Source organism: Alosa pseudoharengus, unplaced genomic scaffold (assembly GCF_046254945.1).
Source record: "Alosa pseudoharengus isolate Yale_2024_CS ecotype anadromous, Long Island Sound unplaced genomic scaffold, YU_APseudo_1.1 YU_APseudo_1.1_scf_14, whole genome shotgun sequence".
NCBI classification, from domain to species: Eukaryota; Metazoa; Chordata; class Actinopteri; order Clupeiformes; family Clupeidae; genus Alosa; species Alosa pseudoharengus.
In genome coordinates, this window is record NW_027468609.1 from 12,786,219 (window position 1) to 12,799,569 (window position 13,351).

Below are 13,351 nucleotides of genomic sequence, written 5' to 3' on the forward strand. Positions count from 1 at the left end.
CTCTCTCTCTCCTCGCTCTCTCGCTGTTGCACTTACCTCTCAGCTCTCTCCTCCTCACTCCTTAGTGTACTTCTGTTTTTGCTCTCTCTCTCATTTTCCACTTTTTTGCTCTCCCTCTCTCCTTCTCTCCCTCTCTCTAGTTATCTAGTTCTCTCTCTCGCTCTCTCTCTGTTCTCTCTGTTCTGCTGGTCATCATGCCGATCACAGTGGACTAGGCTGACATGCTGCCAATCACTCTCAGGTATGCTGCACTGCACTGCTGCTGCTGTTGTTGGGCTTCAGATGGGCGCCTGTCTCACTTTGTTTACAATGTGAACTTTTACATCTTGTTTTTAGGGCAGAAATAATATCTCTGTCTGTGGCTCATTCAGTGTGTGTGTGTGTGTGTGTGCGTGTGTGTGTGTGTGTCCGTCCGTGTCTGTGTGTGGGTGTGGGTGTATAGCTCTGTGTCCGATTGGCACAAGGAAATGGTTTCACTTTTGGATTGTGCTCTAATGTGTTGAAAAGCAATGTTGGCGATGACTGTAAATGAGATACGCTTTTCTCCAAGTCACAGATACAAAGGTGTTATAGTCTGTAAAAAGACTTCATCACATGTACATGTGTAAATATTAACTTGTATAGCACTTGTGCTTAATGTACTACACCGGAGCAAATGGTCTTTGTAGGAAATACTTGTAATAGGTTTGGAGATTGAGCTTTGTGTTACTTGGAGTTGAACACCTTTTGATTTTAAATTTCACACAAAACTCAATGCATTCTCCATAGCTCTGTTTTTTTCCCCTGTGCTGTGTCATTGCTTATATGTTCCTGTTGAGACATCTGTGGTTTAATCCAGTTTTTGATTTTCCACTTTTCTGTATGTATAAAAGCTAATACTTATGACTTGTTTGCATGTTCATATAAATGGCTGCTTATTTGAGCGCAAGGTCATCAGTGACATTCATCAACCTGTTGCTCGGGTTGGAAAAACCAGTTCCGCTGCCACTGTCGTAAAAAACGCATTAAAACACTTAAAAGCTATTTTACAACAAATCTTTTATTTGACTTTAAGAAAGCCAAATCTGCATAAGGAGTGCTGTCTCTCTGTCGCTCTCTTGATGTGACCGACATCGTTTCCTACTTATTTTCTGCGTGTTTGAGATGGTTGCTCTGCGTCTGGTTAGGTGTCACAGGAGGCTAGTTTAATGTGGTGTCGGGTTACTGAGGCATGGTGATGAGCCAAGCACAGAAGAACTGGTTTGGTCACCCAGGCCGAATGAGGAAGTCCTGAGAACAACACCTAGATGATGGCATGGCAGAAAGGAAGAGAGCAGGTTGCTGCCATGCCATCATGGAAAACTGATAAAGCAGTGAACAGCCACGCACACAGAGCTTGGCCATTACATGGTTATTTAATGATGCAATGATTATTGTAGTTTTTGTTCAAATCTTTGATGATGAGGTCTTTCTGAAAACATTATTTTGTGCACTCTATTCAACCCCATTAATTCAGGCACATTTCATGCATTCATATAGATTTCCAAGACAAATTAGGTTAAATGAATAGGCTCAAATGAGATTAAAGGCCTGACAGAGTACAGGTCAACAATGTAGGTAGGTACACATTCAAAATTGTATTATCAAGCTTTCAAAATTGGAATATTAGACAGACGTGCATTTTTTTATATCAAAAACTGCATGTTGCAGCTTTAAGCTCTTGTGTAAGATGAGGAAGTTTCAGATGGAAGAGAGAGAGAGAGTGAATATGTGTGTGTGTGTGTGTGTATGTGTGTGTATGGTCATGTATGCTGCTTCAGACTGACATTGTCTAAGGCACACAAGGTTCCTGCTGGCAAAGTCACCAGATCATGCTGGCACCACCTGTGGCAGTGCAACACCCCTCATGAAAATTCACACTTCCCCACATTCTATCTATTCTATCTCTATTCTATCTCTCTATTATATCCATCTATCTTTCATTAGTCAATATTGTTCTATCTATCTGTGTCATGTGATCACTGCATTGTCTGTGTGTCGTGTGTTATGTCATAGCTGTGTTGTTGTGAGGGTAAGTGATGGCAGCCTACCCTCACAGGAGACTGTGCTGGTGCTCCTGAACAGTTCTGCACTTGCCCGAACACGTACAGTACAGTTGACTTGAGCATCCAACAGCTTTTGGAGTGAGTAATCCAGTGAGCTCGGCAGCGGGGGAGATCATGGTGGTGTAGAAGGACCTTTCTTAGTTCTTAGTTTCACGAGACATTGTTTGCAGATTGCCTAATAGCTAGCCTCGCTTAAGGCCGACATGATGAAGTCAGTGTGTTTCGCAATTGTTGTCAATGGCAGAGAACTTGTAGGCGTACCCTTGTTTTCCCCAACACTTCTTTGTTTCCACTTGGGTGCATTTCTCAGATCAGAATTTCAATTCTCAAAAAGACTTGTTCAACCCCTCACATCATTTAGTCACTAAATGCATCATAAAGCAATTTCTCATTATTTCAAACAAACAGCAAATGCTTTTGCACATCCATGCAATTGCTTGTGTACAATGGTCTGCTGTTTTTTTTTTTTTTTTAAATCAATTGCTAATGACATGTCATCCAAACAGGTTTTCTGTTGAATAGTTCTTCATTAAAAACAGGTTCTCTGTTGAATAGTTCTTCATTAAAAGACATTTAGGCATTAGCTCATTACATAGTGTATCATTTTGCCATTGTATCTCTCTTTTGGAAAGAACCACTGTACTGTTAAGCAGTCTGTTTTTTTTTCCTGCAAGACAATGAATTACATGATCTGGCAACTAATAGTAAATACAGCAAATATGAATCCAGTCTGATTTCATACAATCTCCCACATTCACCAAATATGAATCCAGTCTGATTTCATACAATCTCCCACATTCAGTATGTTGACAGAAACATACAGAAACCAACAGACAATCTGCATCCTTATGTGTTTTCATAAGAGTAAAGCATATAGAGTAAACTGTGATATTGACGACATGGATAAGCATTTTGTCTTGGTCAGAACAGTGACACAGGAACTTCATTCATTCTGATGGCACTGACATGTTGGTTGGCATTTGCTTTTGAGACATGAACTAAGCATTTTTAGTAAGTTGCGTGCTTTAGAGACATGAACTAAGCATTTTTAGTAAGCTGTGTGCTTTTGTAGGCAATCCACTGTGTGGTGCAGTTTGCACAGATTGTTTCGAGAAATTCACTCTATTGTGCAAACGTTACTGATAATTTGACAAATGCACTAATTAGACTGATGAAAACTTTAAAAAGCATTCCTGTTGTGCGGAATAGAAATGTTGAAGCAGTCTTGGTAGAAGCGAAGGGCGGCAGCACTTAAAGCCAGTCATTGTTAATTCCATGAGATGAGCAACTGTGCGAAGGTTGATTAGAGCTAAAGGGATCGTTTTTGCTCGGCAGACCTCTCTTCCCCTCTCTGTTTTTCCTTGTGCTCCTTCTCTGAAAGAACATTGTGCCACACAAATTCAGCATTTCAATTTAATTTGAGGAAAATTGTTATCCTCAGATAGACCCCATGGTAACCAGACAATTCTACTCGACAACACGACAGTAATACCCCTCAGGCTGGCTTGAGTATTGATTTGTTAGCTGTCAGTTTGATAATATTTGTGTCTGGAGAGTCTGAGCGTTGTTTTCCCCTCTCACACAGGTATTTGCAGCTTACAGGACGATCTATCAGAATTGGAAACACAAACCGTTTAGTGTGTGTGTGTGTGTGTATGTGTGTGTGTAGGGTGGGGTGGGGGGGTGGTCAGGCTAGGTGGAGGCAGATCCATATAAGCTGTGGATAAACATAAACCTCAACAGGTCTGTTTAGTGTCTTCTCCTTCTTGGCCTCTTAAAATGGGGCTCAACATGCCTTCCACCACCTATAAAATATTCAGTATTGTGTACAAATGAAAGATGTACGACAGATGTAATATAAGAAGATGAGGGATGTGCAAGATATTGTGTTTGTGGAAATGGAATATGTTGTGCTAGGAATGTGCAGGATAGTATTGTGTTTGTGGAAATGGAATATGTTGTGCTAGGAATGTGTAGGATAGTATTGTGTTTGTGGAAATGGAATATGTTGTGCTAGGAATGTGTAGGATAGTATTGTGTTTGTGGAAATGGAATATGTTGTGCTAGGAATGTGTAGGATAGTATTGTGTACAAATGGAAGAGGCACGAGAGGTGCACTGTAGTAGACAGTAGGTGGGGTAATGTTGTTGTAAACGTTTATGAATTGTTTTCCTGAAGTTAGAGCCGCTCATACTGTAAAGGTTCCCCTTCAGCACGGAGGACAGCTTCCCAGCTCAGCCTCTAGGACTCTCCCTGGAGGGGGCTCAGCCATATTCAGGGAATATTTCACTTCGAGGAGACCTCGCAGTCACCCAAGCCTGCGGTCAGGTCCATAACGCGACATGATTCATGCGAAATGGCCGAGCCGCGATCAATGATCTATTCATCAGAGATAGAAATGATGGGGAGAGGAGAGATGAAAGACACAGCCCTCGCCTGCGCTGTTTCCATGGAAATGTATCCTTTATTGGGAGGCGGCAGCTGTTGCGTCTATAGTGCCTTGTATAGTTAGCTGCTCCTCGGAGCCCCCAGGCCACCATATGGAGACTGGCTGCGTCGATACGGCGTGTCTCGACTCACAACACCTGCACAGAGCAGACAAAGGCTGGTCTTATCGCCCCATATCCCTTTCATACAAGGACATAAATTCATATCTATCACACATGAGGGATATTCCCCCTCCGTTTGGTTATGAGGTGGTCTGCCCTGCTGGGATTCGAGTAATGTGTGATAGCTTGGGAGTGGAGATAGAAGCTCCTGATATGCAGCTCACGCAGGTTACCTGTGGCAGGGTCATGCTTTTGACAAGAACACGATAGCAACTTGAGCTGAGAGAGAGAGTCATGTACTGATGCTGAATTTATTAGTTTGATTTGATTTGATTGATATTGGACCAGATTTGATTTTCCTTGTTTGTTAATTATAGAGGACCTTCAGGTGAAGGGATGGAGCATTCGATGATTATTAAGTGAGAAAGCACTGTTCTGTTGCTCACTTTCAATCCTCCGATCAGATGTTATTTTCTTGACATCCACCTTCACCTCAGAATAAGACTTGGTGTTGGTATTGTGTTGTTGTTTTTTTTCTTCATTCTTTCTTGCCTTGAGGGAGCCTGTTGTACAGCCAAGCCTGATACAGCTCGTATGGTGGTGAGCGTCTAGCAACAGGTCAGCTGGCTTTCCTCTCTTGTGTCTTTAAAGACGTAATTCATGCTGACAGCGAGCTGCAGGCTTGTTACGGCTACCTGTCAGTCCCATTCATTTATCAAAGTGATTCATTTTAGTGAGACGGACTCGGAAAGGACGCCTTTCCACCAACAGCCTCTGCAATGGGCTCAGCCGTGACGATGGCACATTCACCCAGTGACCCCTCTCGTCAGTATCCTTAGCTTTGTTCAACTCGTTTTGTGAAGGGGTGGCGTGATGATGGGGTGTGTGTATTAGTGTGTATTTGTGTGTGTGTAGGGAAGGACACACTTGGACGATGTAGTGGTACAAGACAGAGCGGGAAAATAAAACATTTGTTTAGAGACTTGAAGCTTTGATGTTTTCTCATCCTATTGATCTCAACAGATGAATCCTTCAAAGCTAGCAGGGTCAGGGTCTGTCTCGCACCTCCTGGTCAGGGTCTGTCCTTGATGCTGTACTCTTTCTTGTGTGAAAGAAGCTGCAAGTTCTTGAGGTAGTTAATTTATTTAGGTTTTTTAAAAAAAGGAAATATCCAGTAGACCGCTGAGAGGTAGGTATTTTAAAGTCTGAAGGTAGTACAGCAGCCAGGCAAAGTAGGATGCATTTTAAATATTCCTCACAGTGTCTCATAGAAACGGTTAGTCTATTAAAACTAATGAACTAATGACAGCACTATTCTCCTGGGAGCTACATAATGATCTTTTTATCATCTTACCTTATAGTCCAACCCAGCAAGACTTTTTTTTTTAATATAATACTTTCCCATTTTCTCATCACATTGCTATCTGATGCAGTGTCTCAGTCTTTTCGCTAATTACCTTTTCCCCCGTCCTGGTGTGATTTGCGGCGCTGGGCAGCATGTTCGTTCTGCCCGTGGGGGAGGAGGAGTGGGAGTCGATGGGTGCGCCAGGGTCGCCGACGAGGCTAATTGCAATCAGGCGTCGCCCTGGCGCTAATTGAAGGCACTTAGGCGTAATGGCGGAGGCGGTCGGAATGCCATGATGGGGCTCCAGGTCAGTCCAGGCGACTGCAGGGGTGACGCTGCAGAGGTCACAACCCTAAAGCCTCTGGGTGAAGTGTGTGTGGGGGGATCGGGGTTGTGAAATGAATTTGTGAGTCTGAAGGGGAGTGTGTGTGTGTGTGCGTGTGTGTTTGTGCGTGTGTGTGCGTGTGTGTGTGCGCGTGCATGTATATAAATGAGTGTGTTTGTGTATATCTAATTGTGTGTACGTGTGTATGTGTGTGTTTGCGTATGTCTGTGTTTGCATGTATGTATGTAAATAAATGTGTATGTGTATAGGTAGGTGTGTGTGTGTATGCGTGTGTATGTGTATAGATATGTGTGTGTGTGTGCGTCTGTGTGTGTGTGTGTGTGTGTTTGCACAGTGTGTGTGGTTTTATTAAATGCCCATCCTCTTGCCAGAGGTCAGAGCGGGCTCCCTGTGCGCATGCATTCTTCACTCCGCTGACAAAATGTCAAAGGCATCGGGGAAGGGCTTAGCTGGAAAGGGTAAAGAGATTGTATCTATCATTTCTCTCTCTCTCTTTCCCATCTTCTTGCTTTTTTTGCATATGCACACTGCTCTGGTGCTGATTTTAATTTCATCTAAAAAAAGAAAATGATAAGCCCTTTGTTCCTCGCTGCCAGGCAGAGCAGAAATGACAGGTGGAGGGCTGAATATGCAGAGTTGAAATATTCTGCTTCAGAGCCACGTCATTCTCTCTCTCATTCTTTCTCTCTCTCTCTCTCTCTCTCGCTTTCTCTCTGTTTATCTGTTTGTCTGTCTTTTCTCTCTCTCTCTGTCTCTCTGTCATACTCCACCCGTATTTGTGTGACCCCATGTCTCTTTCTGTCTATCAATGGTATCTCTTTCTTTCTCTCTCTCTCTCTCGCTCTCTCTCTTTCTGTCCACCCCCCTGATGAAGAGCTTAAGGGTCCCAAACCTGCATGTTTAAATGCAAATTGCGCGTTTAAACACACACACACACACACACACACACACACACACACACACACACACACACACACAAACACACACACACAAACACGATTCACCATCACTCTTTCTCTCTCCCCCAGCACCTACCACTAGGCTGGCACAGAGGGTGATCATGCACCCTGGCACCATGCTGCCCAGTTGGCTTATGCCAGCCCCTCAGTGCCCGCTACTCCTCAGTGCCCGCTACTCCTCAGTGCCCACTACTCCTCAGTGCCCGCTACTCCTCAGTGCCCGCTACTCCTCAGTGCCCACTACTCCTCAGTGCCCGTTACTCCTCAGTGCCCGCTACTCCTCAGTGCCCGCTACTCCTCAGTGCCCACTACTCCTCCGTGCCCACTACTACTCCGTGCCCAGGGGCGCCTTAATACCACCTGAGGCCCCTGGGCTACATGTCTTTAAGCCCCCCCCCCCCCCAAACCGCAAATATTAATTATGATTAAATGGTACCCGGCCCGCGATCTGACCCGCCTATTTACATAACGTGCGCTTTTGGTTAATAAAGCCTAACATGCAGTGTAGCCTATCATTATTGAGACTATGTAAAACATGTATATAAACAGGAACAGAAAGCCCTCCTTAATCACGTCAGCCTACCCATGACATCGGGGGGTTCCCCAGGAGGTTTTTTTTTTATTCTGTCTACATAACACACTATTTTTTAAACGCAGTTTGGGAGGGACAGAAATACTTTTGGCCTACAGAACAAGCAGCTGGCTCATGTGACGTGAACATTGGCTAGGCCTACCTTATGCATTATCACTACGTACCCTACATGGAGACATACAGTATCTCACGTTAACAATGGAGAAAACATAACAAATGGGTTAGCACAAACTTAGCTTTTGATGAACGGAAATGTAGATCACTAAATAATTTCTTTGCTCAACAGCCCATGTTCTGCGTTCACTCCAGTGAGACAAGTGAAATACATGTTTTTAAAGCCTTTTCATTGCCAGGCATTTGCTACAATATTTACCTGCTATGCCTTCTGTTTTCATGGACAGTTACAGGAATCCACGTCATTCGTTATCGTTGCTTCAATCCTACCCATGTTATCTCCAGAGTTTGTAAGTTTGTCAGTCGGTTTCAGCCTCTCCTCTAGCTCCTCTACACACCCGTTGGGATTTATTAAGTTTGTTACATTTTGTTACACTTTAGAAGAGAAGACAAAGGGGGTCTCTGCAAGGATGTCATTGTCATTGTGCAATGTGCTCAATTATTTAGGCTAGCTCCAGAGTAGGCTAATGACTGACGCCGCGAATACGGACACGGCCGTTTATTATTATTGATTATCATTATTATTATTAGGAGGCCCCTTATTGGTCGAGGCCCCTAGGCTGAAGCCCAGGTAAGCCCCTGCATTAAGGCGCCAGTGTCTGTGCCCGCTACTCTTCCGTAAATATAAAGCTACAGCTACAGCTGATTAAATGTGTGTGTGTGCGTGTGTGTGCTGTGTATGGGTATACTTTGGGTATGGCAGAATACACCAGAACAAACACAAATCTGGCCCATGGCTGCATGTGTGTGTGTGTGTGTACAGCTGTGGGTTCTCCCGTGTGTGTGTGTATGTGTGTGTGTGTGTGTGTGTGTGTGTGTGCGTGTGTGCGTGTGTGTGATGTGCCTTATGTTTACACAGGCTCAACAGTATCAGCTTAAGCAAAGACAGCACCTGACCCTGCAGATTAGATATGGCTTGGATACGGGCCAGGCCTGGCCAAGTGTCAGTCCAGTTCTATTCAGTTGGTCAATTCAACTCATTTCAATTCAGTGTTATTTCTATAGCACCAGTAACAACTGAACTAGTTTCTGGGGGCCTTTACAGAGCCCAGAGCCCACACTCCGTAGCCTAGCCTTGAACAAGCATCAACATGGCAGGGGGCTAAAAGGGTAAACTCCCTTTTAGCAGGAAGAGACCTTGAGGCAGAACCCAGGTCATTATCGGGCGCCACTCCTCTGCCTTGGACCAGCTGTGCAGAGGGAGGTGGTAAAGGGAATCAGCCTCTTCCTGTATGAGCCATTCGTAGCGTTTGATTGGCCAGCGTATCAGCCTCTTCCTGTATGAGCCATTTGTAGCGTTTGATTGGCCAGCGTATCAGCCTCTTCCTGTATGAGCCATTCGTAGCGTTTGATTGGCCAGCGTATCAGCCTCTTCCTGTATGAGCCATTCATAGCGTTTGATTGGCCAGCGTTCTTTAAGGACTGAAGTTGTTTGGCTTCTCTTACTGTATTTGTTTTTGTATTTTGTCTTTGGCAACTCGTCACTGTGGTGAGGGCTTGTTGAGGGCTCGGCTGTCTCTGGGTTTGGGAGAGAGGAGGAGAGAGAGAGAGAGAGAGAGAGAGGGGGCGAGAGAGAGAGCGGGGGGATAGAGAGAAAGGAGAGAGTCTTTCATGGGGGCTAGTATGGAGTAGTCTATCTCTGGGATTTGACCTTGCGAGTCGTGTTTGTGTTCCGGGTGCTGTGTGTGTTTTTGCCACTGTGGCCATTTTACGGGCTGGACTGAAACGTACAGACACAGACACACAGACAGACAGACGGAGAAGAACAGTACCTACGCATACACACACACGCACACACACACATAGCAACGCAGAGCTGCTCCTGTTGCTCCCAGTCATACACACACACACACACACACACACACATACACGGCCACACACACACACACACACACACACATACACGCGTACACACACGCACACACACACACACACACACACATACACGCGTACACACACGCACACACACACACACACACACACACACACACACAGACACACACACACAGAGCAACGCAGAGCTGAGAGCTCCTGCTGCTCCCAGTCATAACTGTTGAGTGTTTACATTAGAGCAAGGACATCACCCCCCCCCCTTCTGCACCCACCATTACACACGCGTGGCTGCACACACACATGGCTGCGCACACACACACACACATACACGCACACACATACACGGACACACACACACACACACATACACGCACACACACACACGGACACACACACATACACGCACACACACACACGGACACACACACATACACACACACACATACACGGACACACACACACACATACACACACACACACGCACACACATACACACACACACATACATGGACACACACACACACACACACACATACATGGCCACACACATACACACGCACACAGACACACACAGACACACACACACACACACACACCCATATGTACACACACACACACATGCACTCACACTTTCCAGACATTAGACATAAAGCCCACTCCCCCATATGGCCCTGAAGAAAAGGAGGCTAAAATTAGCAACAGACAGGCAGAGAGAGAGGAAGTCAATTAGTCAGGTAGTCCCAGTGGTCCAGGGGTCCACTCAGAGGAAGCGAAGCCCAAAGGAGGCACTTCCTGTGGGCAGAGGCTTCACAGGGAGCCAGGGCTGTGCCAGCCATGTTGACCTGCCGCAGAGCAAACAGATCCACATCACAAGCTGCCCACCACATTTACTGTCACACACATCCTTACACACACACACACACACACACACACACACACACATATCCTTACACACACATGTGCAAACACACACACCCTTACACACATGCACAAACACATAGACTCACACACTCATGCATACATGAGAACATACACACAAGTTAGACACAGACAGTACACACATCCACCAACCATCGACAAGGTTGCAAAGACATGCTCACTCCTTCCCACTCTCTCTCACACAGTCACTCACACACAGACACACACACACACACACACACACTCACAAACTCACGTCGGCCTGTCAGATGGGCCCTCCAGAGAGAAACTGAATTAACTGAGGGGTAAAATCGTGCAGATTTTGCAAACCTCGAAAGAATCTCTTGACAGAAAAGCCCCAAATTTTTTCTTCCAAGTATCCTTGCTGGTTTTTATCTTTCACTTGAATATTTCAAAAAATTGCCTCAATTCCGTTCATTTTGTTATTTAAAAAATAATAACTGTGGTTCTGCAACCTTTTTGATCTAAGATTCAGACTCTTCACCTGTTTGCATCCCTGAAAGATAGGTGATTAATTTCCGTGTACAAATGCAAGTTTCATATGTAATATTGCTCATTAGATATGCATTAACTTCAAACGACAGAACAGTTCTAAGCTGCTAGATACCTTGGTGAAATATATGGCTATGTGCTGTATAATGATATGTGAATATGCACTTTCGAAACTCTGAACTAAGATGAAAACAGAGAAGGGCGGTGACAAGCACCTGACACACACAAAAAGCACCTGACACATACATCTCCTTTAGTGCCCCGCTCACCCTTATCACCTCACACACAACACACACACACCACATCCCGCGTTTGTGTTAAATGTCAACACCACTCTGTTTATTATGAGAATCTCAGGTCAGCGCGACTGCTGCAAACAACTTGAACACTGATAAAGGTGGAAGTAGACACTTCTGCCTCTTAGAGAGAGAAAGAGAGAGGGAGGGAGAGGAAGAAGGAGGGAGGGAGAGAGAGGGAGGGAGATAAAGGGATCAAGGACAAAGAGAGGGAGAGACAGAGAAAAAATAAAGGGAGTGAGGGGAATTGAAAAAGGAAAGATGTGGAGTAAACATGTGGATCTTGGAGTAAAGACGATATGGATGAATAAACAGTTTAGAGTTAGAGAGTTAGAGAGAGGACACGAGACTGAGCCTCACAGAGCCAGAGAGAGATGAGACTTACAAGAGACTGAGCCTCACAGTGCCAGAGAGAGATGAGACTCACAAGAGACTGAGCCTCACAGTGCCAGAGAGATGGAGACTCACAAGAGAGAAACTTGTGTTGGGACTCTGAGAGCACGCAAGGACTGTGATATACCTAACTGACTGCTCCGACAGAGAGAGTAAGGGACACAGTGTGTGCGTGTGCGTGTGTGTGTGAGAGAGAGAGAAGGAGAGAGAATGCAAGGACTGTGATGTGGCTTACTGACCTCTAGAGAAAAGAAGAGAGGGGGACAGAAAAAGAGAGTGTGTGTGAAAGAGAGATGACACAGCATGGCGAAAGTGTGTGTGAATGACAGCATGGCAAATGTGGATGTGATGAGTGAGAGAGAGAGAGAGAGAGAGTTGTGTGTGCTATCCTTGACTGACCGCCTGACTGACCATCTGTGCCTTTTGTGTGTGTTTCAGTGGAGACCTGCGTAGCCTCCTTCCTCTGCTCCCGCGTGTGGCTGGACTACCATGAGCAATTCTACTCCTTCCACAGGTATGGAATCCACACCTGAAAACAAAGCCCTCAGGTGGAATTACACTCCGCTAGTCTGAACACCCCCACCACACACACACACACACACACAGACACACACATACATGGACACACACACGCACATACATGGAGACACACACACACACACACACACACACGCACACACACACGCACACGCACACACATGGACACACACACACACACACCCCAACACACATGGACACTCATACGCACACACACACACACACACACACACACACACACACACACACACACACACACACACACACACACACACACACACACACAGACCAAAACTCTAACCACCACATAATCCAGCAGAGACTTCTAGAGTTTCTAGGACAAATGTGACCCTGCAAGGCGAAACCAGTCGGTAAAATTTACAAAATTAAGTTATTGTACTCACACGAACGGCCATAAACTAAGCTTTCCAACGATATGTATTTCGAGGGTATTGCAAAGTATCGCTAAGATAACCGCATCCAAAGTTGGCATGGTTCTTCTGTCACGATACGCCAGAAGAGGAGAAAATCACCTTTTTAAGTAAATGGTCACGTGCGATAGTGTGAGGGCACAGCTATGATTAGCCTTATGGTAGCGTGACTTTGAAGCGGATGACTGACTATGCAGTTTAAACCATAGTTTCAACCGTGCAATGAGTCTTTTTCTGCCCCCTAGTTAATACCTGGGACGGTCATAAGGTGTCACTATAGAATATAATTAATGTATTTCAGGGGAAGTAAGGGGAGAGGAAGTTCTGTGTACACAGATTGTGTATAGCCTAGCCTACTTTTAAAATGCGCTAGCCTACTGC

At 45.1% G+C, this 13,351-nt stretch overlaps 1 protein-coding gene across 4 annotated transcripts in view; it reads left to right on the forward strand.

The window, feature by feature from the left end:
• ptbp3 (polypyrimidine tract binding protein 3) overlaps positions 1-13,351 on the forward strand; it is a 78,895-nt gene that overhangs the window by 18,413 nt on the left and 47,131 nt on the right. For all 4 annotated transcript variants that reach the window (XM_076283886.1, XM_076283888.1, XM_076283889.1 and 1 more), the window contains exon 2: positions 12,441-12,516. In XM_076283886.1, coding sequence (XP_076140001.1) covers positions 12,492-12,516 — 25 coding nt within the window. In that variant the 5' untranslated portion in view covers positions 12,441-12,491. The remainder of the gene's footprint in view (positions 1-12,440; positions 12,517-13,351) is intronic.